The sequence below is a fragment of the Penicillium cosmopolitanum genome, assembly GCF_028827165.1.
Source record: "Penicillium cosmopolitanum strain IBT 29677 chromosome Unknown utg000005l:1.0-4006212.0:1.0-4009387.0, whole genome shotgun sequence".
NCBI lineage: Eukaryota > Fungi > Ascomycota > Eurotiomycetes > Eurotiales > Aspergillaceae > Penicillium > Penicillium cosmopolitanum.
In genome coordinates, this window is record NW_026622675.1 from 454,780 (window position 1) to 478,644 (window position 23,865).

The following is a 23,865-nucleotide window of genomic DNA, read 5'->3' on the forward strand; positions in this document are numbered from 1 at the left end:
TAAGCAAGGAAGCTTAGGTCAGGCTGCGAGAATGGCCTGCGTGCTAGTTTAGTCCCATCACCGGAATCCACTCGAAGTCCAATTCCTCCTATGAGACCCAATATCATGGCCTGTTCATACTCATCTCACTCGTACTCCGTATAAATAGACCCATTCATCCGAAAGAGCCGCATCACCAGAGAATCAGTGCGTAAGGCAACCAGTCGAAGACTTCCAGAACCCCGAAGATCGCCATTGAATCGCAGGATGTAAGAAACCCACTCCACTACCATACACTGCCCAAACCCAAAAATGTACAACGGACCCTACAACCCAGCCCACTAAGGCTGACAGGGGAGAGAGGGGATCGTTTCGCAATGCAAAAGAGCGGGGGGTTCACGATTTTGCCCGTTGGATACTACCCTAGTGCTTATTTTCCCGATACACCCCACCCGTGCACACCTGTGATGTAGTCCTACAGGGCAGGGCAAGGGGAGGGGAGGGCAGAGAGAGGGACAAGGTTGGAGCTTTTGAGCACGGTCAGGTCAGGCCAGCACTGACCATCCTGCGATGCGCGAAAGACTGCGGGACGCCCGTTAGTCGCGCCGTATTTCCCGGATAATCAGATCAGTTGACGTGACATTTCTTTATGCAATCCATGCATGCGGGCCGGGGCGTGGGTGGCCTTGCCGGACAGATTGGGTCGTGTACATGGGACATACATTGAAGGCGGGGGGGAAGGATGGGATGGGAGGATGGGGGAGGGGTGTGATAGGCAGGGCGATGAAGTGTCAATACATGCACAGAGTTCGCCTTTCCTTGAATTATTGCTCAGCCCAACGGTAGGGCGTTGGCTCGTGGCTGTCATTCCTGCAGGATTCGGAACCTAGTCGATTAGTTAGTTCTGCTGGATTGTTGTGCGAGTCTGCCATCGTGTGGTAAGGTTTCTTTGCAGGGCGCTTTGCGGTAGGACATTGTCGTACAATGTTTATGTAGTATTAGAGCAATCCTCAACGTCGATCTTTGTCTCTGCAACGGGATTTTCATTTTCTGCTATATGCCCGTATGCCCAATTCATTGAAGTAAGAAGCCCTCCTAGTGAAGGAATAATCTGCATCAAACGCAAGGGTACTCTGTTGCTTGCCATGGGTCGTTGCACAGCGCCCTGTCTCTTTTCAGGCGACCTACTTGGTGTCAAGATTGGGTTGTTTTGGGGAAATGTCATACTTTGTAGATGTTTAGTCTTAAGGGAAAAAATGATGATTCACGGCGATAATCTTGGAATGCGGGTGCAATTGATAGGCTATTTTGGAAATTCGCTTTGCCTCTAATTCACAACTGGAAGTCGTAGTTGCCAGAATGCTCATAGGAAGAAGAGATGTCAATAAAATAAAGGGGATTCTCTCAGAAAGATCCAGGTGTTCTTCTACCAACTCCCATGAGGTGACAGAGAAGGATATCAGCGAGGTCGGACTGCGCTAGTCCTTCTTGAATTCGATTTGAAGAAGATATATTGAGACCTATTCCCGATCTTAAAGGTCTTTCTTGGGAACAGATGGGAAAAGAGACGGATTCTTCATCCTTTCTTGGTTACGTTTGGCCATCTCGATGCCTCGTAGTCTATCAATCCGCATCTGATAAAAGGTTCTTGGAATCATCAGTCACTAGCTCATGGTCACAAATTCATAGAAAACTCACTTATGCAAAGCGAAAACCCGCGGAGAATTATCTGTTTTTGATTCTGAATCACCTTTCTTGATTGAATCGATCTGGCAAAGAAGCGACAATCAGCTTACTGGAAAAGAAAACCACCACACCAGCAAATAATCCATAAAATACCTTATCATCTCTCTCTTTCTCATCGTTGGAGTTTGAGTCTTTGGAATCCCCTTTCTTCTCATCTTTCTCTTTCTCCTTGTCCTTCTCGTCCTTGTCGGACTTCTTTTCCTTTTTTCGCTTCTGCTTCTCCTCGTATTCTTTTTTCACTTTCTCGATTTCCTCCGCCATTTTCTTCTCCTTTTCGCGCGCTGCTTCGCCATCTGTATCGACTATCGCTGAGCAGAAGTGGCGGTCTTGAAGATGTGCGGGGCACACGTAGAAGAAGTCCTGATGGGATGATTAGCGATCGCATGCATATACTATCCAGTCCGAGTGGAAAATTTATTTCATATGCTGCATATATTAATTTCCACTATGTCTGGACCGTAAAATACCTTGTTATCGGGCGTGATGAGAACGCTAGTTGACGGCTTGAAGCAGATCAAGCATGCCTTCGAAGAGGTATCTGCAACCCGCCGCAGGTGATAAATGTTCGTTAATGACATGTTGGTGGGAGGAGTCCCCAGTATATGCAGAAGTTGACTCTTAGCTGCTCCGCAATGACTCCTGTTGTTGACAAGGAAACAACTTGCTAAGGTTGGGGTGTCGACGATATCGCGATGTTGTCATGTGACCATGACCTACGTGGTTGATTCAAAAATAGTAAGTTAAACTTGAAGGCCACTGTAGTGCCCTAGTAGGCCTCCAATTCGCCCAAAATTTAAAGTTCTTAATAACTGATATCGAATTGAACCATCTACTCATCATACGACTAGGACCAAAATCGAGTTGAAATCAAAGAAAACGCCTAACTATGCATTTGTCCACCGTCAACCCCAAGAAATAGAAACAATAGCTTAGACGATCAGTCTAACACTGTCGCCGTGTGAGTACAAATGATGGATTATGACACAAGGTGTGTCGTAGTTCATAACAAATCTTCCGCATCGACACCAGCCGCTTCTTTTGCAAGTCGGAGGTCTCTACCCTCAATGCCGATATCACGGAGGTAGGGCTTGAAAGATTCCAACAAGTCCCCAAGACCATTCTTCATCGAAGCCACCATGAGTTCAATATCGGGAATTTTTCGGGCTTCCTCTTGGGCTTCGGGTTTACTGGATGGCGGGAAGTATACGTCAGTCCAGTGTGCATCCAGTCCACCTTGATGCACAAAAACTTCTAAAGTCACGATTGTTTCCGTGAACAGACGAATCACAGAAGGAACATCGGCCTGGACCCGACCGTATTTGTCCTCTGCCAGACTAGCAATCAAAAGTCGAGTCAGAGCGTCGACGGCATCCACGACCAGAGTAAGAGAGGATTCGGGGGAGCCGAGGACAATGTTCGATGCGCATTGGGCATAGCTTTGACGCAGAGGCTGGCCGATTGGCGAACGAAGGAACTGAGCAATGATCGGATGGACATCTTCGGGCTTGTGAGTGAGAGAAGGGCCACCTGTGAGTAGCTTCAACTCCTTGGAGGTAGCAATGAGTTTTCGTTTTCGCTCAGGGCTGAGCATGGCGGATGAGGCTTGGTCAAAGACTTGGCGAGCACGAGCCCGCGCCATAGGAGTCCAGTCGGAAGACTGGCCATAGGACTTGACTGTCGAGCCGAAAGAAGCGCCAAACTTATCCGTCCGGGAGGTTGCCTTAGGAGCGTCTGCGAAGATGTTGTCGGTTTTGGGTGCTTCTGTCAATTTGGGAAGAGTTTGGAGAACAGGCTGTGAGGTTTGCGCTGGTGGCTTAGAGCCTGGGGCAGGTGCCTTGCTTGCTGAAATTCTGTCCGGGATGGCTTTGATCACACTAGTCAGGGAAGTGACGATTTGAGACCAGCTAGAACCACCTTCGCGATCAATCTCGTTGAAGATTGTCTTGCGACGCTCGGGAAGAGTCTGGCTGATAAGACTGAGCTCCCAGAAGGCGAAAGCTTTCGCCACTTCCTTCTTAGCTTTCAAGCCATTGATCAGGCTGCCATTGGGGTCTTTGGCTTCAGCGGTAAGAGGCTGGCCGCGCTTCAATGGCTCCTTGCCGATAAATACTGAGAAGAAAACGTTGGTCGATTGCCATAGCAGAACCAGGAACGAGCCCGAGAAGAAGGTCCGAATGAGCAGAGGAACGAAGCTCGGGGTCAACAGGAGAGTACTAGGCTGCGCAGATGACCGAGAGAAGTTCCAAAACAGCTTTGCGAAGTACAAGGACCAGCTCCATGCAGCCTGGCGGAAGAACAGAGGGTAGACCACGGGAAGTAAACCAGCAACGACTGCACTTCTTGATAATCCGGTTGCGATCATTGGAGGAAGAGCACTTTGGATGTGTGCCAGAGTCGGAGGCACAGGGTGGGTGCGCTTATCGCCATTCTCGGGTGTTCGCTTGGCCACAGGTATGGGGACGCGGTCATAATCGCAGTACAGGTGGAATACTGCCTGGGTGCATGCGAGGAGCAAGTGATATGTGTGAATATAGATGGGTCGCTCGTTCAAGGTGGGTCTTTCGTGAATCCTGCATCGAGTCAATTTCTGCGTTGTGTCAAATTTCGTGGATTGCCTTAGCCTACCTGCCCCGTTTCACCATTTCAAGCTCTGCACTAGCTGGTGACGACCAGAGATAAATCTCGGTGAAGATCCATGCCGAAAAAATATACCAGCCAAATGTCTGAACAATTTGTAGGGGGAAGAGGTATTGAAAGGTCCCAAGCGAGGATTTAGCCGTTCTTGAGCCAATGTGGAGTTGACCGACACGAAGGACGAAGATGGAGAGAGATGAAATAAAGAGCATAACGGTGCGGATACCGCATGAGCCGAGGGGAAACCATGCCCAGAAGACTTGAAGATTCAAAATCGTTAGCTATGAGGGACAGGAGAAACACCCAGGTTGCCCCAAGCGACGCCTTGACACTCACAGGATGATGTGTGACCAATTGAAATTGCAATAGCATAGCAAATCAAGAAAGAAAGCGCAGAGGCATGAACAAAGCGTCGATGTAACGCGGACGTCAATATCCGACGGTATGGTCGGGGTTGTGCGGGGGCCATGGTGAGAGAGCTGGAGTGGGATGGGTATTCGTTCAAAAGGAAGGTGGTTGCGACAAGGCTCAAAGCATGGTCCGAATGAGCCTCTGAAGAGCTGCAGAAGCTGCAGAGGATAACGATATATCCAGCGACGGCGATGGCGGGGGGAAGATGCCGAACGGGGAGTATGTGTGTTGTTGCGCCGACGGGTGGTCAAGCCGAGTCCATGAGATAATGGAATATTTTGAGGCATCAAAACACACCAGCCACATATGTCATGTGACATGTGGCTCACCGCCCAAATTGTGGCACATGAAGTGTTGCACGGTGGGCTAACCTATCAGGGACTAGTGCGGCAGATAACGTCATGTGAGGAGAGGAGGTGGTGCCTGCAGTTCCCGGAGGCAGCAGGGCGCATCTTCCTTCGATCACGTACACTTCCTTTATCTGCCGCTATCTGTCTTTCTCTCTTTTGCATCACTCCCACAATATGTCTTTTGATCGCTTAAACTCACTCGAGGCCCAGAGCGGGTTCTCTAGATCCGAAGATGCCCAGTACCGCGATGACCCCGGGTTTGACCAGCTGGCTGAGTCGCTCTCCGATCAGTTGTTCACCTTGAATTCCAACACTGCTCGCCTAACCCACCAAATCAACCTGCTTGGAACAAAGCGGGATACCGAGCGTGTGAGAGAACGGGTACACAATATGCTGGAGGAGACTCGAACGGGATTCAAGGATGTTGGAGACGGGTTCAAGAAGATCCAAACATGGGAGGATGTCAATGTACGTTTCCGAAGTACCACCACATGCCTTGAGGGGATGTGTTTAACTAACAGATGAAAAACTTCAGGCATTGCAAAAATACAAACAGCAGAAGCTATCGTCCGATTTCAAAGCCGGCCTAGATGAATTCCAGACCGTTCAGCGTCGCGCACTGGAGAAACAGCGAGCATCTGCAGTGGCAGCACGTACCGCTATTGAAGATGGCGAGCACGCACATGATAATACCGATGTTCAACTTCAGCGGCAACAACAGTTGCAGGAGGCTTCCCAACTCGCTAACCAAGGCGAGGTCGATTTCCAAGAATCCCTGATTATTGAACGAGAGACTGAGATCCGGAATATCGAACAATCCGTGGGAGAGCTGAACGAACTTTTTAGAGATGTGGCTCATATAGTGACGGAGCAGGGAGGCCAGCTGGACATAATCAGCGACAACGTTGAGAATGTTAATCAAAGCACTCGTGGCGCGAATGTGGAATTGAGAGGAGCCAGTCGCCATCAGAAGCGAGCCCGGTCGACCGCCGTCTGTCTTCTTCTTATTTTGGCTGTAATTCTCACTATCATCATCCTGGCAGTCGTGATCGGATAGATGTCTTCTGCATGGCTTTTCCCTCGTTGCTTTTGTGATATTTGGCGCTTTATCTCTTTTCTTCATGTCTGTACACGATATCCCTGATGTATTATTCCTTAGTCACAGCCCCCTCCCTGTGAACATTTCCCGTCCTTCAAGTTCCTGAGGCTACCCTGGCCTTGTTTTAGCCGGATTGAATTGAATAGTAGACACCAATGGAATGGAGAACATCAATTCCTTCTAGATCCTCGATCTTCTAGTGTAAAATACTATAGTACAAAATTGTGATACATAAATTATACAGATGCCCTTTGAGGCCCCAGCTATGCCAAACCCATGCTCCATGTTCGCCGTTAAAAATATCTTGAAGGGATCTGTCCCTGTCGTGAAACCGCGTGCGATTTCGTCAGAGCCCCACATACTGACAGAATCTCATTTTCCAACCTTCATAGCTGTTCAACTTAGGCCGAACATCCAGATAGAAGCTCAGTTTTCCAGGGCCAGCGTTTCCAGCCAACCCGGCCGGGTTACCATTGCTGCCCGTAGTTTTCCCTTGGTAGAAATCAATGACATATTCAATGCGCTCTCCATCGCAGCGCTCAACAACCCAGTCATGACGATCGAAGGGCAATTGATATCCGAGGATTCCGTTAAATCGAGCCCGGGGGCTCAAGAATTGAGGATCAACTCCGAGTCCACGAAATGAATATAGCTTAGGTCCACCGCACTTCTTGCTGCCCGGATCGGAGGACGGGACCTTGCCTTCCCAGTCAAGAATCTGTTTCCAAGCACGTTCATTGACGGCGTTGTGAATGGGGATGATCGAGGCGACGGAGGTGGCCAATTCGGAGGCCGAGGCCGTAGATCCAGGCGTATTACCCTTGCGCATCAGGGCCTCAAAAAACTGCTTTTCGGAAGGATAGATCCAGTTACCGCTAGCCTCATCATGGCCAGTCTCGGATTCGGCATTGGAAGGCAAGCCATGCGACGCGGCATTTGCGGCTTCGTATGGAGATGGAGGTTTCTTATTTCCCTCAGGACAGGCTTGTGCTTCTTTCTGATCACCGGCCCGCGGAATTGTGCTAATTTCTCGATCTGTCGATAATGGTCGTTGGTGTTTTGTCGAGGCTTGAGACTGGTCTGGCGAGGACGGAGGATGAGGCGCATTGCCGTTCTGTTGTAACCAGACCTCACGGGTCTTGTGATCTACAGGGCAAGTTGCGGCCGCTGCAGGGGGTTCTGCAGCAGCAGATGGGGTACTTGCGCCGGCGCCCATGTTGGATGTTATGAAGATGCAGAGTGGATTGAGTGGATTGCTAATCCAAAGAAGTAAACTCCAATCGGCGGAACAAATTTACCTTCACCGCCTTGTTGGCCGCCCCTAAACTTGACCGCCTCCTATCATCAACAGATTTGTTTGCTAGTGCCCCTCTCCCTTTTCTTGATTCATTCAAGTTCTCAGACTGTGTTACTAGTATCTCTCGGTTATTCTATTCGAGATAATGGCGTCTACTTCCAACCAGTCCGTTTACCGGGCTACTACCACCGCTCCTGTCAACATTGCGGTCATCAAGTAAGTCAAACCTGCCCCTCTTCAGCTGTATCTGACAGCCAAACATGGAATTTCCCTGCAAATACAAATACAAATAGGAATGAAAATGAAAATGAAAATGGACTAACTAATACGGATGAAAATAGATACTGGGGCAAGCGTGATGTTACTCTCAACCTCCCCACCAACTCGTCTCTTTCCGTCACTCTCTCCCAGCGCTCTCTTCGCACCCTGACCACCGCTTCTTGCTCTGCCAATTACCCCGCTGAGGATACCCTGAACCTCAATGGCCAGCCCCAGGAGATCCAGTCCTCCAAGCGTACCCTCGCTTGTCTCTCCAACCTTCGCGCCCTCCGCAAGTCCCTCGAGGATGGCGATGCTTCCCTCTCCCAAGCTTTCGACTCTGCCCCTACGCATTGTCTCCGAGAACAACTTCCCCACCGCTGCTGGTCTTGCCAGCTCTGCTGCCGGCTTCGCTGCCCTTGTCCGGGCTGTGGCTGATCTCTACTCGCTTCCTCAGTCTGCACGGGAGCTGAGCCGTATTGCGCGACAGGGCTCGGGCTCTGCCTGCAGGTCCCTGATGGGTGGCTATGTCGCGTGGCGCACTGGTGAGCTCGCCGATGGCAGTGACAGTCTGGCCGAGGAAGTTGCCCCCGCCGCTCACTGGCCTGAGATGCGGGCTCTGATCCTCGTTGTCAGCGCCGAGAAGAAGGATGTCCCCAGCACTGAGGGTATGCAGACTACCGTTCACACCTCCGACCTCTTCGACCACCGTGCCAAGAACGTTGTTCCTGAGCGCATGGCTGCCATTGAGGCTGCCATCCAGGCTCGCGACTTCCACAAGTTCGCCGAGATTACCATGCGCGATTCCAACACTTTCCACGCCACCTGCCTTGACTCGTGGCCTCCTATTTTCTACATGAACGATGTCTCCCGTGCCGCCGTTCGCCTTGTGCACGATATCAACCGCGCTGTTGGCCGCACTGTTGCTGCCTACACCTTCGATGCCGGCCCTAACGCCGTCATTTACTACGAGGAGAAGGACGAGGCGCTTGTTGCCGGCACCGTCAAGGCTATCCTCGGTGCCAGCGCCAGTGGCTGGGAGGGTCCCTTCTACGAGAAGCTGGCCAACGTCACTGCCCCTGGTGTCTCTCTGGACCAGATCGACTCTCGGGTCGTGTCTGGCCTGAAGGATGGTGTTAGTCGTGTCATCCTTACTGGTGTCGGAGAGGGCCCCGTCAGCGTTGAGGATCACCTTGTGACTGAGACTGGCGAGATGGTCAACAACTAGAAGATCGAAGATGAATTATGATGCACAGCGAGCTTGCTTAAAATGACTTCGACTATACCCCAATCCCCTTTTGAAAAGGGCGAATCCAAATCGAGTCGTTGCAAAGATGATGCGGATCAATTTCCGTTATTTCAATTCTCGTTTACCAGATCTCTTTCAGGAACATATTTCGTTGCATAATATATTTGAAGCCTCACACGAAAGGCATACTTAGACTCAATTAATATCAAATGACTTTCAACGGGAACATTACTTGCTGCATAGTGTACTCCAGGCTAGTAGCAATTGGTGTCTCAAACGAAAGGCCACCTTCGATGAGTATTGGGTTACTATCCGCCACCTGCAGAACCTAGTAGATAGAAGACTTCAGTAGAAGCCGTGGCAATCCTTTCGCCCAACTAAATCCTGGCTCCAGGGTTGCAGTTCGAGTCACGGTCTCAATGCTTGATTCCGGTACACGAAGATTAGCCACCTGAACAGGGAGAGCAGTCATCGCACCGAGCAAATCCATATCCAAGTCGACGACATCTCTGAATAAATCGTTTCTGCTGTGTATCAGAAACACAGCACCCTTGAAATCCACAACTTCTATAGCTGAATATAGCCCCGACATCACTGCAGACTCGAATAGTGTTATTATAACTTCCGGCGCAGTGACATTTTACCACCAGGGCTGATGATGATGGTGTGATGTGCAATTCCAGAAGGGAAATGGCTAGTAGGCCATGTGTGAGAAATTTCATATTCTACAAGGTAAGCCTGGGTACTATATTGTACAAAATTCGAGATTTTCACTCACCAGTTTTTGAAGATGATGTAAACCACGATGTTATGTGAGCCCGGTGTAGAGAGTACGGCGCTTGCAAGAGATCATTTTGCATTTTGCAACCGGGTTCAATCTTTTAGAGATATGAATTTCTCCGAGTCGCAGAAACTGGGGCATTGGGCAAAAAATGACTGCCGGTATCTCTTCTGTTGTGCGACTTTACTCTTAGGACTTCTGTATACGGATGATCTTTTCAGCCTAGAACTTTAAAAACAGCTACTACTGCTATACATGGGTCGCTCTATTGATTGCTTTTCGAGATTGCCGTGTAACAATGTTCTCATGTGTACTCGCATTGTCCCTTTCTAGTATGCACTGTTTCAACTCGGGTTGCAACGTCGGGGACCTGTCCCTGCAGGTTTCGCACTTTCCATGACGAGGTATTTGGCTTCGAGTCGTGGTATTTTGTTTCCTTATGCACGTTGTTTGTATGCGCTCTTGATTTCGCTCGAATTTAAATTTGATATTTTGGCGATCTGAGCCTCGACCTCGAATTACTAGTATACACGAAGGTGCAGATAATTTCTCAAAAATGTAGATTAAATAATGAGCACCTTTTCTTGCCTTCCACACTTACAACAATGTAGCAAGCATGCCACATAACCCTCCAATCAGAGGTAGAACTCCTCTAATTTGATTGAGAGTTGTCCAGCGCTCAACCAGATTCACTGTCTCCGCATCGGAAGCCTCTTTTGTTGATTCGCTCTTTTCTAAGAGCTTGTTGTTTGTGTTTGACATAGCAACGAACGTAAATGGGACAATGCTTATTGTCAGGACCGCTGCTGCGGAGAATAGTACCGATCTGCTGATAGGAGTCTTTTTGAATAAATGACCCCCCGATCGAACAGACCAAGCAAGGTAGATGAAAGCAGAAGTCACGCCAACTGCGACAGGTGGGTTCTTTGTTTTGCCATTTTCAAACAAATTCCTCCATTGTTTGGCCAGCAGTCCAACAGGAGGATTATCTTCTTTTTGAGATCGGATAAGAGCAGGTGTGGTGATAGTGCTAAGGGCTGCGATATTACCTGCCAGTTTGAAGTTAGATGAAGGTCTGAATTTATGTACTATAGAGCCACACCTACCTGCTAGCCATGCTGCACCGGAGATGCCGACAGCCTGCGCCACACGGAAACCGAAGGGATATGATGCCATTTGGAGGAAATTGAATAGGAAAGTTGAAAATTTCGAGTAAATCAGTAGAAAACTACGACAGATTTAAATAAGTTCCAGATTAGAGTCATGATGGTATGATTGACGCGGTGGAGATATGGTTAATGGTTAATGGTCATGGCCGGGGCGCGCAGTGCCCGACATTCCGGTGAGATCCGCCAACGCTCCACTTAAAAGTCTTGATCGGCCTTTAGCGGGTTTTGGGCGGTCTTTGCCGGACTCTGGGGTCTTCCTCGGGATCCTCATGAATTTCACATTAAACTGTTGGAAATGGCACTGGCTCTCATGGTCTGATGGAGAAATAAAATCTCACACTTGAAAACCCGTGGCAGGGCTTCAATTAAGCGCGTTGCCCGTTACTCCAAGGAACTTGGAATGCGGGCCTTCTGCTACCCGGCGTCCATGCACATTATGTTGGCCAAAACAAATACGCCATGACTTTACAGTCTGCTGTGTCGCGGGGCTTTTCCAGGGCTTTTATTTGGCATCCCCTAAAGCCGCAATTAAGCTATCACACAGGAAGGTTTAACAAAGCCAAAAGGCACACCCCGAGAGCATTTCGCTTCTAATCAATCATACTTTGGCTCACGCTCCCGATTATTTATGGGCTCTTGTCCGTGGCTGAGCGTTAAAACTCATTCCAGTTCTTTATTTGATCTCATATGACGTGGGTCGAATGATATATGAGCCTAATTTTGGTCCAACTCCACTTCAGCTCGACTATCTTTTCGCTAGCGTTGACAATCCCGGCGTTACCAAAGTAAGGGGGATTCTGAGCTTTAATGCGAGTTGGTCCAAAAGGGATCGATTAATAACCATGATCCTGAATCAGATCAACACGAACGAATTCCCTTGTTACACCAAGTCAGGCCTAATTGAAATTGGCGGTGAAGACTCTCTTCTATCCCCATGTGGTTCTTGGGTAAGCTTGTCTACACTGTGTTCGGTTTGAGCTGCGGGTCTAGGTTTTCTTGGTATATGTGTTAATCAAAGCAAAAGAAACAGCTGACTGGAACCATGGCCCGTCAATCATTTGCAACGCTGCCGCCCGAGATACGCGTGTGTATTGCCGAACGCTTAGATCGAGATGATCTCCTCAGCCTTGGCGGCGTCAACAAGAATCACTTCGAACTTCTGCGACCTAAGATTGTTGGCTACCGGCTTCTCTGCGCATTAACCCAGAGAAATGAAACTCTTGCCATAGAGATCCTACAGAATAATTTGCAAACCGACTTAAATGTACGCTGTCGCAAACACATGTCGGCAATCCACATTGCTTCTTCAAATGGATTCAAAGAAATTCTCCGGCTTTTACTCGTGGATCGTGGACACAAATACCTTCTTGATGCCCGTGATATTCACAAGAACACGCCCCTGATATATGCCGCTCGTTATAGCGACGACGAGACCATATCTTTTCTTATTGAAAAAGGGGCTGACATCAATGCGCAAAATGTTTATGGGGAAACCGGGCTTCATTTGGCAAGCTCTCGAGGAAAAGAGGTGGCTGTGAACCGCTTATTAGAAGCAAACGCCGCGGTTTCCGTAGCCAATACAGCTGGAATGACACCACTTTGGTATGCTACTACACGGCAGTATGTAGCTATCGCAAAACGCTTGGTGGTAGCAGGCGCAACTATTCCTTCTCGAAATTCCGGCGGGGACACGGAGCTGCACCTAGCAGCACGTTTCAACAGTTTTGAACTAGCAAAGCTATTTCTCGATAAAGGGGCTGATCCATCTGCTTTTGACATAGCTGGATGGACGCCGCTGATCTGGGCTGCCTGGAATGGCAATGCGGAATTGGCATGGATTTTAATCTTGAATGGGGCTAATGTGGTGGCGACCGATAAAGATGGCAGTTCAGCGCTAGACTTTGCAATCCGAGCAGGCCACACCGAAGTCTCGGATCTCTTAAGGGGTCAAATAGGCGGCTGAGCAGGGTTACAAGGCTTTTTTTATACCAACGAGATTCCAAGTTACAGTATACCGATTTGCTCCGAGATATATCCAGAGAAGCCTGTCATTATCTTAGATCTTTGTAGTATTTAATTGCCCAAACACTTGTTTAGTTATACAACTTTCCAAGTTGTCAACTCAAGTTCGGCTGGGTTAAAGTTCGGAGAGAAAAGTCCGAGTTCTTATACCCGAAGGATGAAACACATCGTCTGAAAATGTCAGAGCTTCTATTATGGACCTGGGGATAGTCGGTGGCCGGGGGCTCCATGGCCCGACATTCCGATCAAATCAATCGATGCGAACGGCGGGCAAGACTCCACTCGAGCTTTCATCGGAGTTTGGCACGGTCTTTGCCGGACTCTGATAGGATTGCATGTCACCTGCGCGCTGGTTGCCTGGAGGTGCTATTATAAAGAAATATGACGCCGGTTTCCCCTGTCGGCATTAAATTACACTTTGACATCTTTATGATTTAGTATTGCCCCCATACCTTCACATTATCTCACCCCTCGTCTTATACAATACCTCAACCATGGTGTCTTCACGAGGTTTATGGCACGCGCTGAAGTTTAGACCAACGATAATTTCAGCCGTTGCAGTTGCAGGAGCTGGTACATACTATGGCACACGGTCGTTGCTCCCATCAGGCCATGCAGAGTCAATAGAGGCACCGAAGGTTTTTGGCGGCTTTGGCCCTAAGACCCTACGCCTCCAGAGCGTCGACCAGGTCAATCACAATACCAAGCGTTTAGTCTTCGAGTTTCCAGATCAGAGTGCCAAGAGTGGCCTAACTCTGACCTGTAAGTTTTCATTCACAAATGGCTATTTCACCAATTTACTAAAATTCAAGCAGCTGCCCTTCTTACATTCTCGTGGCCACAAGGCCGATGGCTTCCAGTCCTTCGTCCATACACACCTATAAGCAATCTCGGTAAGAGACGTTGAACCCCCATTGAAAGCCTCATGGCCCCTAACTTCACTTGTCTATAGAGCAAGAAGGTTCATTAGAACTGATGGTAAAAAAATACCCAAACGGAAAAGCTAGTAGCCATCTCCATTCACTCGCGCCCGGCGACACACTCACCTTTATGGCGGCGCTAAAGGGGTATTCATGGACGCCAAACAAATTCTCCCAGGTTTATTTAGTTGCGGGCGGTGCAGGAATCACACCCATATACCAGCTTGTCCAGGGCATTCTGAGCAACCCAGAGGATCAGACCAAGATCAATCTTGTGTTCGGTGTGAACACAGAGCAAGATCTTCTTCTCAGGAATGAGCTCGAGCAATACAGAAAGCAGTTTCCTGATCGTTTCGAATATGTTTATACCGTCAGTCACCCGAAAGAGGAAGGCACCAGTCTTCGCAAGGGCTATGTGACGGAAGAACTTCTCAAAGAGGTGATACAGGGCTCTGGAAAAGATACTCACGTCTTTGTCTGCGGCCCACCTGGAATGGAGAACTCTTTGGTTGGATCTCGCAGTGCCCCGGGTATTTTGAGTCGATTGGGATTTGAGAAGGACCAGATATATAAGTTCTAGATTTTAGTAGACTGTACAAATTTTAAAACAATCCAAGAAAGGGGCCTTAAATGTAAACTTGAAGCCAACCTTATCATGTGTCTTCGAATACTATGCTCACGAAATCTTCATCCGCGTGCCCCTACTACCGCCTGGGCATCGAGAGCAGCTCCCAGAACCAGTACTAGTCTACTGGTGCAATGCCTGGTCAATTGAAACTGTCCTTTCCTTTGGCTGTCTGGTGAAAATATAAAATCAAGATGATAAACCACTTTTAGCCTAGTCAATAAGTTCAGGGCTGGGGTTGCAAAATTTATCCAAAAAAGACCAGGGTGGTGTTCTTGAAACCCTAGACCTACTTTCGTAGAGATGTCTTGTTCTTATTTCTGCCCCGCTTCAACAAAGCTCCAGTGAGTGGGGCAGACTAGAATATCATGAAGTCATCCTACGCGGTCGGCTATGCCGGTAAGTACTCGAGAGTAATTTAGCACCTAGTAGTATATGCTTAGATCTGTTTTCCTTTTATATGTGTCAACGAAATGAGAATATTTTTTGGTGCTTCGATATGAAAGACCAAAATTAGGTTCCAGGTGCTCGGTGAGGATATTAAGATAGGGTCAACAAATCGGGGCGGTGGAAATACTTTTTCCTCTCAGTCGGCCCTCCCCCGCTACCCCATTCCATCAACAATTCAAGAACCAGGATTCCTCGACAACCATCCTAAAAAGCGCATATTAACTCCTGATAAAATGCCTGGACAGGACACCGGCACTCCCCGTGTCTTCCTATACCGTCACGGTAGGTCTCCGGTCACATTCGGGACCAGTTCTCGTCGGAAATATTGCTAACTCGTCACAGGACAAACGGTGTGGTCTCAGAGTGGCCAGTATACCGGTGTGACTGAGCTGGATCTCACCAAAGATGGCCAGCAGCAGGTTCATGCTTCCGGAAAGATGATTGTTGGATCCGGAAAACTGATTGACCCTGTCAACCTCGCCCATGTCTACATCAGCCCCCGCAATCGGGCTAAGCAGACATTTGACATTGCCTTCTCTGATGCCGATAAGCAGGCTCTGAAGGATGCTCAAAAGGTTTCTCAGACGGATAGACTGGCTGAATGGACTTATGGAGACTATGAAGGCCTTTTGACGCGTGAGATTCGCGCGCTGCGAAAGGAGCGTGGGCTGGATTCTGAGCGCCCATGGGATATTTGGCGTGATGGTTGTGAAGGTGGAGAGTAAGCATCACTTTCTTGGAAGCTGTGGGTGACTATATTAACACGGTTTGTAGGTCTGCTCAACAGGTTACCGACCGCATTGATGATTTGATTCGGGAGATTCGTGCATTCCAAAAGGATAGCATGCATGGCGAGAACCCGTCCGACGTTGTTCTCGTTGCCCATGGACATCTTCTGCGAGCTTTCACCAAGCGATGGCTCGGATACCCGATGGAGTTTCCTCTTTCTCTGATGCTTGACCCTGGCGCGGTCGGTGTGCTGAGGTAAGTTACCTGCATCTTTTCCTGCTGTCGGTTGCAGCTGCGAGCACAATTCTGACCATAAGACAGCTATCAACACCACAATATCGAGGAGCCAGCGCTGATGGTTGGGTATGGGTTCCCAGTTGCAGAGTGATATAGGACGATATAGAATCAGCATAAGAATTAGCACATGTCGGGTAACCGCTTCCATGCTGCCCCTCCAGATGTTTGACATAAAGCCACTGAGACCGTTTACTTCGAATATTGCTTTGAGAATAACGTAAATTCTGATATTCAGGCCCATGATGGCATCCTCGAAATACTAATCGTACACTGGCAGCACTGATTTATAAGAAAGAATTTTATGGGCAAAGTATCATATACTATATAAAGAGAAACAGAGAATAAGCATATTATAGATAATATTATTTATCGTATTACCTCGGAGATCATATTTTATTTTAGGGTTGGTCACCATGATTTGAAATTGAAATATACACACTCACTGGTTATAGTGATGTCTATGGGTTTCTTGAGGGGCAAATTGAACAATTCGTTCCTTTCCCAATATTCAATCTCCCACTTTCTTTCCCATCAACCTCATCCAAAACTTCCCCACAGAAATCCCTGACATTTTTCTACTTTTGTCCGTCCACTCATCGCACTTACTAACCGAGACGAAGTAGAAATGTCAAAGGTAAGCCATCCCCGTCTCCACTAAAACCAGGAAGCCCAGGTCATTGAGTTATCTACTTTCAGCGATTGTGAAACAACTACGTAAAGATGGTGTTAGGCTCGACTATACCCGGATCGCCGCCTACTTTGGCCTGGGTATGGATTTACGTGACTCGAAAAACAGCAAAAACTAATCAGAAATGACAGGGTGTACCGGCGAAACCTTTCGAGCTCGCATCAGGCGTGTATTGCTGAAGCCAATTGACGAGTTGACCGACACACCGGACAGCCATGACGAAAGCTCGAACCCCCCGAGGGGGCTCTCCTGAACTCCAGCGCCACCCAGGCTCACCAAACCCTCAAATAGGGCGAACCCGAGCGGGAAGTCAATATCAAGGAGATCTTGCATGAAGCCACCCGGTGTGGCCATTTTGACTTCGGTCAATTCAGACCTTGAGGAGGTCGAGCCTATCAAGCTGGAGCATATCGATTCCCTTTTCGACAACCTCAGGGGCGAAGAAAAAGTTAAAGTGAGTGGGCCATTTGTGTACAGCAATTCGCTTTGAATATCGTGATTAAATCTCTTCTACTGAGCCAGATCAGGCTGACGACCGTCTTGAGGAACCAAAAGAAAACCAAGCAGGCCCCTCACCTCGCCTAGGGCAAGCCCATCCTGAAAGGGGCCTCTTCTGAAGAAGCAAAACACCATCATACCTATCAACAGGAGCGCCAGGGAACGTGCTCAGGTAAATCATCTATCCACTAAGATCATGAAACCCAACTCATTACTTTAGTTGCTCTCCGTAATCTCGATTCAAATTCTTGAAAATGGAATCGAGCCTAACTACGCGATGATCGCTACCTACGTTGGCCACGGTATGTATTTACGTGACTGAAAAGCAACAAGATCTAATTGCAAATGACAGGTTGTACTGCCAATGCCGTTCGATCTTGCACCAGGCGACAGTTATTGGGCTTAATTTACGAATCTGCGACAACACCCAGAAGTAGAGGCGAAACCCTGAAAATCCCCGAGAGCATGCTCTGGAAAGCCAAGGGTACCCGGACTCGTCTCAGATCCCGAAGAAAAGAAACTTCGTGGAGTACAACCCTGACGATGCGGTCAGAGGCGGAGAAGCAGCAATCGCAAAGATGCCGGGAAGTGCAGGAGAAGAATTGTTGAGAGCATAAGGCTCTAATGGCCTAATCATTCCGCAGCGCCACCATTTGTGTAGTTAGAACTTAATGCTACTAGATAGCCTCATTCGGTCATTCATCTCTGGAACTATTCGCTTCGTTCCATATGGTACGATCCATATCCTCTCAGCAGAAAAGACCGAAGTTGACACAGATGATGAGACCGTACTACATCAGCCTACGAAGGGACATGACATTGATGTGCTATTTTATGAGATGGAAATTTTCATCTAGTAAGAGATCGTGGTTATGGGAGGGAGGGGAGGTAGATCCTTTTGTATTGCCTTTGAGGGGGTTGCTTTTAGCAGGGAAATCTGTGGTGAGAATCCACCTAGTATATACGTAGCTATTGCGGTAGATAGTTTGTTGACCTTGCTGCCGGAGCAGATAATCTTGAAAGACAAAAAAAAGGAGTATAATAAGCTTGATTATTCACACCACCACACAAATGAATGCCAGCATATTTACAGCATATCGAGAAATTTATGCCCGGCCTTTCCTCTCATTTATCCATATTCTATGGCAGAGACAAAAAGAACTTCTTCATCTTCGGGTAGTTGGGTGTACCTAGACCAGTGGCCGGATCCCATCTGTGTCTCTAGTCAGCCATCCCCTCTGCGAACTCGACAGAATATAATAGTTTCGAACTCACCCCTCGATGGCACTAAAGCCATATGTGCCACACCCGGCATTTGTACCATTGGTAATATCATTAAGAATCTCGGGGTGCGCATAAAGGACTGGGTTAATGAACCCAACAGGGCCTTTGCCCTTCGCAATACGCTCCTCGTTAATCTAGGAATCGAGGATTAGTGACAGAAAAGACGTATGGCCACGAGAGGGACTGGGAACATACTAGATTCAAAACTGAGGCAAACAATGGCGAAGCCAAGCTCGCCCCGTAATAATGAAGAGCTTTCCCACCAGTATATGCTGGGAAACGGGCGCCATTTGCAGAAACATCCGGGTAGGCACGGCCGATCCTGTTGTAGAGACCCTTGGTTGTGTTGACATCAACACTGAACTCCGAGTAATATGGGTAGGACAAATCAGCCTTTTCAAAGTATTTCTTAACGGTGGCTTTCTGGTAATGAGGCTGGGGGAAGTAATTCGAGAACCCGCCGGAGCTACTGAAGTTAGTCGCTGTGCCCCCGAGATTGGCGTGCATTACACTCTCGGCATCTTCGACTGTTTGATCCGGATATATCATGGTTCCCCCGACTGATGTCACATAGGGACAGTTGGATGGGTATTGTGGGTTGAAAATCTTCTGTTCAGGACCCAAGCAGCCCTTGGCACCACCGTCTCCTGCGAATGATGCGACACCGTAGTCTCCAGATGCAAATAAGATTGAGTGACCCTGGAGACCGAGTTTCATGAATTCGTTACATTGCCTTTTGGTGTAGCTGATAGGGAGATCCGCTTCGGATTGACCGTATGAGGCGCTGATGACGTTTGTTGGCTTGTAGACACCGCATTGGAGCTTTCCTGCGAGAATAAGTAATGGGAAGAAAAATGAATCGTAGAAGATTTACCCTTGTAGCCTCCTTCCCGATTGTCGGGATAGACAGGATCGATGTCTGGGTTATTTCCAGTCTCTCCATACGCGCTGTACGTACAATATGACTGTGAAAAAGTCAGCGATGAAAAGACTTGTCACAATCTAAACATACCCCATCGAGAGCATCAAGGAAGGTGTTGAAGAGATTGGTGGTCGCAACCTCCTGCGGCTCATAGAGTTGATCATCCACCTGATAAAGAGTCACAGATTGGGGATAGATCAATGAATAACTTGAAATTCGTCAGTACTAAGTGTTGCAATGAATGTCAAGATATTAACTCACGCCAAGTCAATATCAATGTTCGACTCCCCGGTGTTGAGTGAGCTGTAGGAAGGCACAGAGAAGTTGGCTCCATCGATCAAAGCTGGGATCGGGTATGTACCCTGGGGGACCCAAGGAGCGTGAGCCTTGAAGAACAAGTCCAAATCTGATTTAGCAAAATAGTCGCCCTGTTCATAAAGTCCTAGCGAGTTCTTCTTGGAAGCCTTGGTAGCTTTTGGGATTCCGTATAGAGCTTTGATGCAGGTTGGCGTCATATTATATCCACATCCTTGTAAATCCTCAGAAAGCGACATAGCTTTAGCAGGAATCGAGTATTTTCCTTCTTCAAACGAGACACCTTCTAGAACGGGGTCGCTGTGGGCAAGGTGAGAGGCACGTTTGGCTTTCTTGTGTTTCCTCAAGACTGGAGTCAACTTGACACCCGGGGTTATGTAGTCAATGTGTCCCTGAATATGACCTGGGACATGGTACCTATGAATTGAATTAGCATGTGGTAGGGGCTTAGCTTTGGGAGGGAGCTGTGTTGACGTACTCGTCGCAGCCAATCTTCATGCTCTGGCTTGCAGTGTGCTTGTGCTCGTAAAATTCCGTCATAAAAAGTCTCTCGGCCTCATGAGCATATGCGTCAAACGCGATCCAGCCCTTGTTGTCCGAATGAACAATCCGCGATGGATCGATTCCCACAGAGTGGAGCCATTCGCGCACCTCCTCGACTGTCTGGCTAGAAGGCGCAAACATGTCATGCACTTCATCGGCAGACCAATACTTACCATACTTCGAGGATTCGGGATTTGATCTAGGAAGATATCAGCATGTCCATTCTTTGACTCTGGTGCATTGATTCAAAGTGCATACACATCCATCAAATAATCATATCCCTTTTCTAGATTATTCTGGGTCAACCCAATGCGCACGGGCAATATCGCATTGCTTTCAACTCGATCACCCTTCACCCAGTCTAATGATCCTTCCTCTCTCTTTTCGTGCAAAACATGTTTGACGGGAGCTGGAGCAGCACCAGACAGTGCTGCAGCGGCTAAAACAGCGCAGAACTGGCGGAACAGCATTATAAGGCAAGGTAGTACTGTAACAGAAAGACAGGTAGCTGCAACGATGCAATTGGGGCAGACGACACTATAAATACATAAACGGGCGATGTAACGGGGCTCGCATGGACCATTTAGCATCCATGTTCATAAACAAAATTGTCCCTATTTCAGCTATCCAGACATGGCGAGTGCAATTTACTAATTTCCCGAGCGATGGACTTGATTGGGTTGAGCGGGAGGAGTATCTGCATGGGGTTATGAGACATAACAAAAAAATATTTGCCGATGATAGCCTAATAGGTGCTTGGTGAGGGGAGTGCGCTAAAGTAGCAGGCATCATGTGTTGATTTCGCATGGTTTCAAGGCTAAGCAATAGACAGTGGAGAACAATTTTGGGAAATCGCTCCACTCGAGGTTAGAGTGGCTGCTAGCGATGCGCATTGTACCATCGGGATTGGTGGGCTTGCGAGATACTTATCACCCCCGCTCCTACCATCTCGCCAAATTGTGTGCTGAAAATGCCGCTAAGTGGGGGTTTTATCTTCAGGGGTTGGCCATGGGTTCCATGCAAGGGCTAAAGGGCGGAGGTCCGACGGGTGGAAACATTTAGCTCGCCGGCTCTCCAACGGGGCTGGCTGCTGGTGAAATGGCACAACTGGGAGGAATCACTAAGCGAATCCCACTAGCTGAGTTGCGAAGGCTATTGGTAGGTTACGGGCGAGATTTTGAACGATGTAACTGCATGGACGAGTCTCAAGTCGTCTAATCCTCTCAGCCTATGGGGTGTCTCGACGCTACTCGTAGTTAGTATTATCTCAAGTTTAAGTTCTAGGTTGGGGCCATAATTTGTGCTGTGCTAGTTGCATGATGCTTCTACCTGTCGGTGAACAACCATAGAAATGTTTATAAGGAAATTGGAATATTTTTATTTGATTCCCAGGGACCGACATTTTCAAAGTTGTGCTAGAAACCAGATGCGCGAATTGACTTCATTTCCATCAAACTTAGGATCGATTTTCGATGATATAACGTTGTTTCCCCCCGCATAACTACTTCCTGAATCAACCATTGATCACAAATGGAAGTTTCCATGATGTAAAGGACAAAATACTAGAATAATAAAGGGGAATGGAAACAGATCAAGCTGTTCGCTCGATTTGAAGTTCGCTCATATCGCTGACAAGGGGCTGAACGTCTATCAATTCCGTTTTTGGGAGCGGTCTTCTGGGGCCTGGTTCTTGGCCTCTCACAGCAGTCAACTGCTCAAAGGCATGAGCCACCGGAAACAAAGACATGTCCCTGAACGGGCCACCGATGAGCAACAAACTATATCTACTTGAAGTAAGTAATTGTCATGGGAAGTCTTATCTTTGCCGGGCCATACTTACGGTCTTTCGGGGGTTATTTCGTCGGTATATCTACCCTGGAAGCCGTCTGGGAAGTATCCCAGGGGTACAGACATCACAGGACCATTCTCTTGCGCAGCAAGCTCGAGTGTAATGCCCTCATCAGATGATGGAATAACGAACATGTCGAGACGGTGTTTTTTCATCGTTGCCCGAATGCCTTGATGCTTGCTGATGATGAGAGCTTTTTCGAGTATCTTTGTGTATTCCTCGTTATTTGCAGCAATACGGGTTGTGCGAGTCCATAACATCTTATTAAGTTCTCTCTCTGTGGGCTCCTCGTTTGGGCATCTTCTGGCAAGGTTATAAACTCTTTGCGCATTTTCAGGATTATTAGAGTCATTCCCCCATCTTGTTAAACATCTGAACGCGTCTTCTTTAAACTCTGACAATTGAACGAGGCTGTTAATTTGCGCCTTGAGCCTTTTGAGCTCCTTGCCCCCGTGGAAGTTGGCATTTTCCTCGATTGTTGCCCCAGTCGAGGCCAGAGTCTTCAGAGCAGCCTCGAATGAATCCATAACTTGAGGGTATGGGTCCGAATCAAAGCTATCACGCGGAATACCAATAGTAAATTCGCTGAGATCCAAGCTTTCATAAATTTCGGCCCATTCGGGTGCCTGGTCCGATGGAATGCCCCGACGCCACTCGTTGTCCTCGTATTGTCCATATATACCGGCCAAAATATCAACAGTATCTTTGACAGTTTTCGCAAGGATCCCTATAGTAGGCGTTCCTTGTGGCGAAAACCGAAAATACCCAGACTTCATCATAGACCGTGTTGTGGGTTTAAAACCAACAAGGTTGAAATCAGCGGCATTCGCAATGACCCCAGATTCCTTGACACCAGCATTAGCATTTTTTAGCAGGAAGCAAGATATAGAGATACTCACCGCAGTTCCAAGTGAGGCCACAGATAAACCTATGGCAGTTGCCACGGCTGAAGCTTTGGCACTTCCAGGTAAAGTGCCGGGACCGCTGGGAATGGGGAAACGTGAATAATTGATGTAATCACGAAGGCTGAATTCGGGATACTCAATCCGATACCCCGCATCATCATCTAGATTCGTCCTACCCAATATTATCATTCCAGCTTCCCGAAGTCTATTAAACTCCATAGGGTCCCTTTTCTTCCTTAATTCCAGCGGCAGAGAGGAGGCTTTGGGTGCAAATTTCTGCCACCCAAACGGTAAAAACTCATCTTTGACGAGAATAGGAATTCCATGGAGAGGACTATCGATTAGGATGAGGCATGAGTAACAAAAAAAATAAAAGCCAGATGAGACCGAGCACATACCTTCTGCTTCCCTTCTCGGCCCGTTCTTTGTCCAGCATCTGGGCCACCTCCAAGGCATCTCCATCCATATGCATGACGATCGTGAGATGCTTTGTCTCCTCAATTCTTTTGAGATATGCCCTGACAAGGTCAACGGAAGTGAACTTTCCCGTTCGCAGCCCTTCGCCTGCTTGGGTAATTGTGAGATCTCGAAGACACGGGAGACTTGCGGTCCCTAGCTTGAGTGTGAGCCGGCTTCTAAAAAGAGCAAAGGAGTGAAAATTATAAACCCATACCAGTATCATCGCTAGTCATTATTGCGGATGTGATGTTGAAATAAGTTCCAAAGTTTTTGATATGAGACAGCTCTTAGCTTGGGATGTAAGAGCCTTTTATGCTTGATTGCATGGAGTCGTAGGGAGGGGCAGCTCTAGTCTATCGTAGAAGTGCACGAAAGAGACAAAGAAC

At 48.0% G+C, this 23,865-nt stretch overlaps 13 protein-coding genes across 13 annotated transcripts; 6 read left to right on the plus strand and 7 right to left on the minus strand.

The window, feature by feature from the left end:
• Positions 1–1,511: 1,511 nt before the first annotated feature.
• On the minus strand, positions 1,512–2,303 carry N7509_003185 (AAA-ATPase Vps4-associated 1 family protein; the record flags this gene model as incomplete). The annotated part of the gene is made up of 4 exons (XM_056627822.1): positions 1,512–1,626; positions 1,678–1,748; positions 1,819–2,085; positions 2,193–2,303. The coding sequence occupies 4 exons, from the start codon at positions 2,301–2,303 to the stop codon at positions 1,512–1,514; spliced, it is 564 nt and encodes a 187-aa protein (XP_056490556.1).
• Positions 2,304–2,725: 422 nt separating this feature from the next.
• On the minus strand, positions 2,726–4,828 carry N7509_003186 (nucleoporin NDC1; the record flags this gene model as incomplete). Its single annotated transcript, XM_056627823.1, has 3 exons — positions 2,726–4,295; positions 4,351–4,618; positions 4,696–4,828. The coding sequence occupies 3 exons, from the start codon at positions 4,826–4,828 to the stop codon at positions 2,726–2,728; spliced, it is 1,971 nt and encodes a 656-aa protein (XP_056490557.1).
• A 466-nt stretch (positions 4,829–5,294) lies between these two features.
• On the plus strand, positions 5,295–6,177 carry N7509_003187 (SNAP receptor PEP12; the record flags this gene model as incomplete). Its single annotated transcript, XM_056627824.1, has 2 exons — positions 5,295–5,588; positions 5,656–6,177. 2 exons carry the CDS (start codon positions 5,295–5,297, stop codon positions 6,175–6,177), a joined length of 816 nt encoding a protein of 271 aa, XP_056490558.1.
• Positions 6,178–6,565: 388 nt separating this feature from the next.
• Positions 6,566–7,435, minus strand: N7509_003188 (cytochrome c1 heme lyase CYT2; the record flags this gene model as incomplete). The annotated part of the gene is made up of 1 exon (XM_056627825.1): positions 6,566–7,435. The coding sequence occupies one exon, from the start codon at positions 7,433–7,435 to the stop codon at positions 6,566–6,568; it is 870 nt and encodes a 289-aa protein (XP_056490559.1).
• A 226-nt stretch (positions 7,436–7,661) lies between these two features.
• On the plus strand, positions 7,662–9,002 carry mvd1 (diphosphomevalonate decarboxylase MVD1; the record flags this gene model as incomplete). The annotated part of the gene is made up of 3 exons (XM_056627826.1): positions 7,662–7,732; positions 7,858–8,019; positions 8,072–9,002. The coding sequence occupies 3 exons, from the start codon at positions 7,662–7,664 to the stop codon at positions 9,000–9,002; spliced, it is 1,164 nt and encodes a 387-aa protein (XP_056490560.1).
• A 1,399-nt stretch (positions 9,003–10,401) lies between these two features.
• N7509_003190 (anthrone oxygenase family protein) lies at positions 10,402–10,980 on the minus strand (the record flags this gene model as incomplete). Its single annotated transcript, XM_056627827.1, has 2 exons — positions 10,402–10,853; positions 10,911–10,980. 2 exons carry the CDS (start codon positions 10,978–10,980, stop codon positions 10,402–10,404), a joined length of 522 nt encoding a protein of 173 aa, XP_056490561.1.
• A 1,035-nt stretch (positions 10,981–12,015) lies between these two features.
• Positions 12,016–12,936, plus strand: N7509_003191 (ankyrin repeat domain-containing protein; the record flags this gene model as incomplete). The annotated part of the gene is made up of 1 exon (XM_056627828.1): positions 12,016–12,936. The coding sequence occupies one exon, from the start codon at positions 12,016–12,018 to the stop codon at positions 12,934–12,936; it is 921 nt and encodes a 306-aa protein (XP_056490562.1).
• Positions 12,937–13,489: 553 nt separating this feature from the next.
• Positions 13,490–14,495, plus strand: N7509_003192 (cytochrome b5 reductase family protein; the record flags this gene model as incomplete). The annotated part of the gene is made up of 3 exons (XM_056627829.1): positions 13,490–13,757; positions 13,811–13,888; positions 13,948–14,495. 3 exons carry the CDS (start codon positions 13,490–13,492, stop codon positions 14,493–14,495), a joined length of 894 nt encoding a protein of 297 aa, XP_056490563.1.
• Positions 14,496–15,223: 728 nt separating this feature from the next.
• Positions 15,224–16,107, plus strand: N7509_003193 (uncharacterized protein; the record flags this gene model as incomplete). The annotated part of the gene is made up of 4 exons (XM_056627830.1): positions 15,224–15,272; positions 15,333–15,711; positions 15,765–15,974; positions 16,041–16,107. 4 exons carry the CDS (start codon positions 15,224–15,226, stop codon positions 16,105–16,107), a joined length of 705 nt encoding a protein of 234 aa, XP_056490564.1.
• A 711-nt stretch (positions 16,108–16,818) lies between these two features.
• Positions 16,819–17,058, minus strand: N7509_003194 (uncharacterized protein; the record flags this gene model as incomplete). The annotated part of the gene is made up of 1 exon (XM_056627831.1): positions 16,819–17,058. The coding sequence occupies one exon, from the start codon at positions 17,056–17,058 to the stop codon at positions 16,819–16,821; it is 240 nt and encodes a 79-aa protein (XP_056490565.1).
• Positions 17,059–17,479: 421 nt separating this feature from the next.
• On the plus strand, positions 17,480–17,811 carry N7509_003195 (uncharacterized protein; the record flags this gene model as incomplete). Its single annotated transcript, XM_056627832.1, has 2 exons — positions 17,480–17,504; positions 17,555–17,811. 2 exons carry the CDS (start codon positions 17,480–17,482, stop codon positions 17,809–17,811), a joined length of 282 nt encoding a protein of 93 aa, XP_056490566.1.
• A 531-nt stretch (positions 17,812–18,342) lies between these two features.
• N7509_003196 (S53 family peptidase) lies at positions 18,343–20,736 on the minus strand (the record flags this gene model as incomplete). Its single annotated transcript, XM_056627833.1, has 8 exons — positions 18,343–18,415; positions 18,478–18,620; positions 18,682–19,313; positions 19,361–19,451; positions 19,499–19,616; positions 19,670–20,140; positions 20,202–20,465; positions 20,525–20,736. The coding sequence occupies 8 exons, from the start codon at positions 20,734–20,736 to the stop codon at positions 18,343–18,345; spliced, it is 2,004 nt and encodes a 667-aa protein (XP_056490567.1).
• Positions 20,737–22,102: 1,366 nt separating this feature from the next.
• Positions 22,103–23,712, minus strand: N7509_003197 (uncharacterized protein; the record flags this gene model as incomplete). The annotated part of the gene is made up of 4 exons (XM_056627834.1): positions 22,103–22,960; positions 23,015–23,354; positions 23,419–23,632; positions 23,694–23,712. 4 exons carry the CDS (start codon positions 23,710–23,712, stop codon positions 22,103–22,105), a joined length of 1,431 nt encoding a protein of 476 aa, XP_056490568.1.
• Between the last annotated feature and the right edge of the window lie 153 nt (positions 23,713–23,865).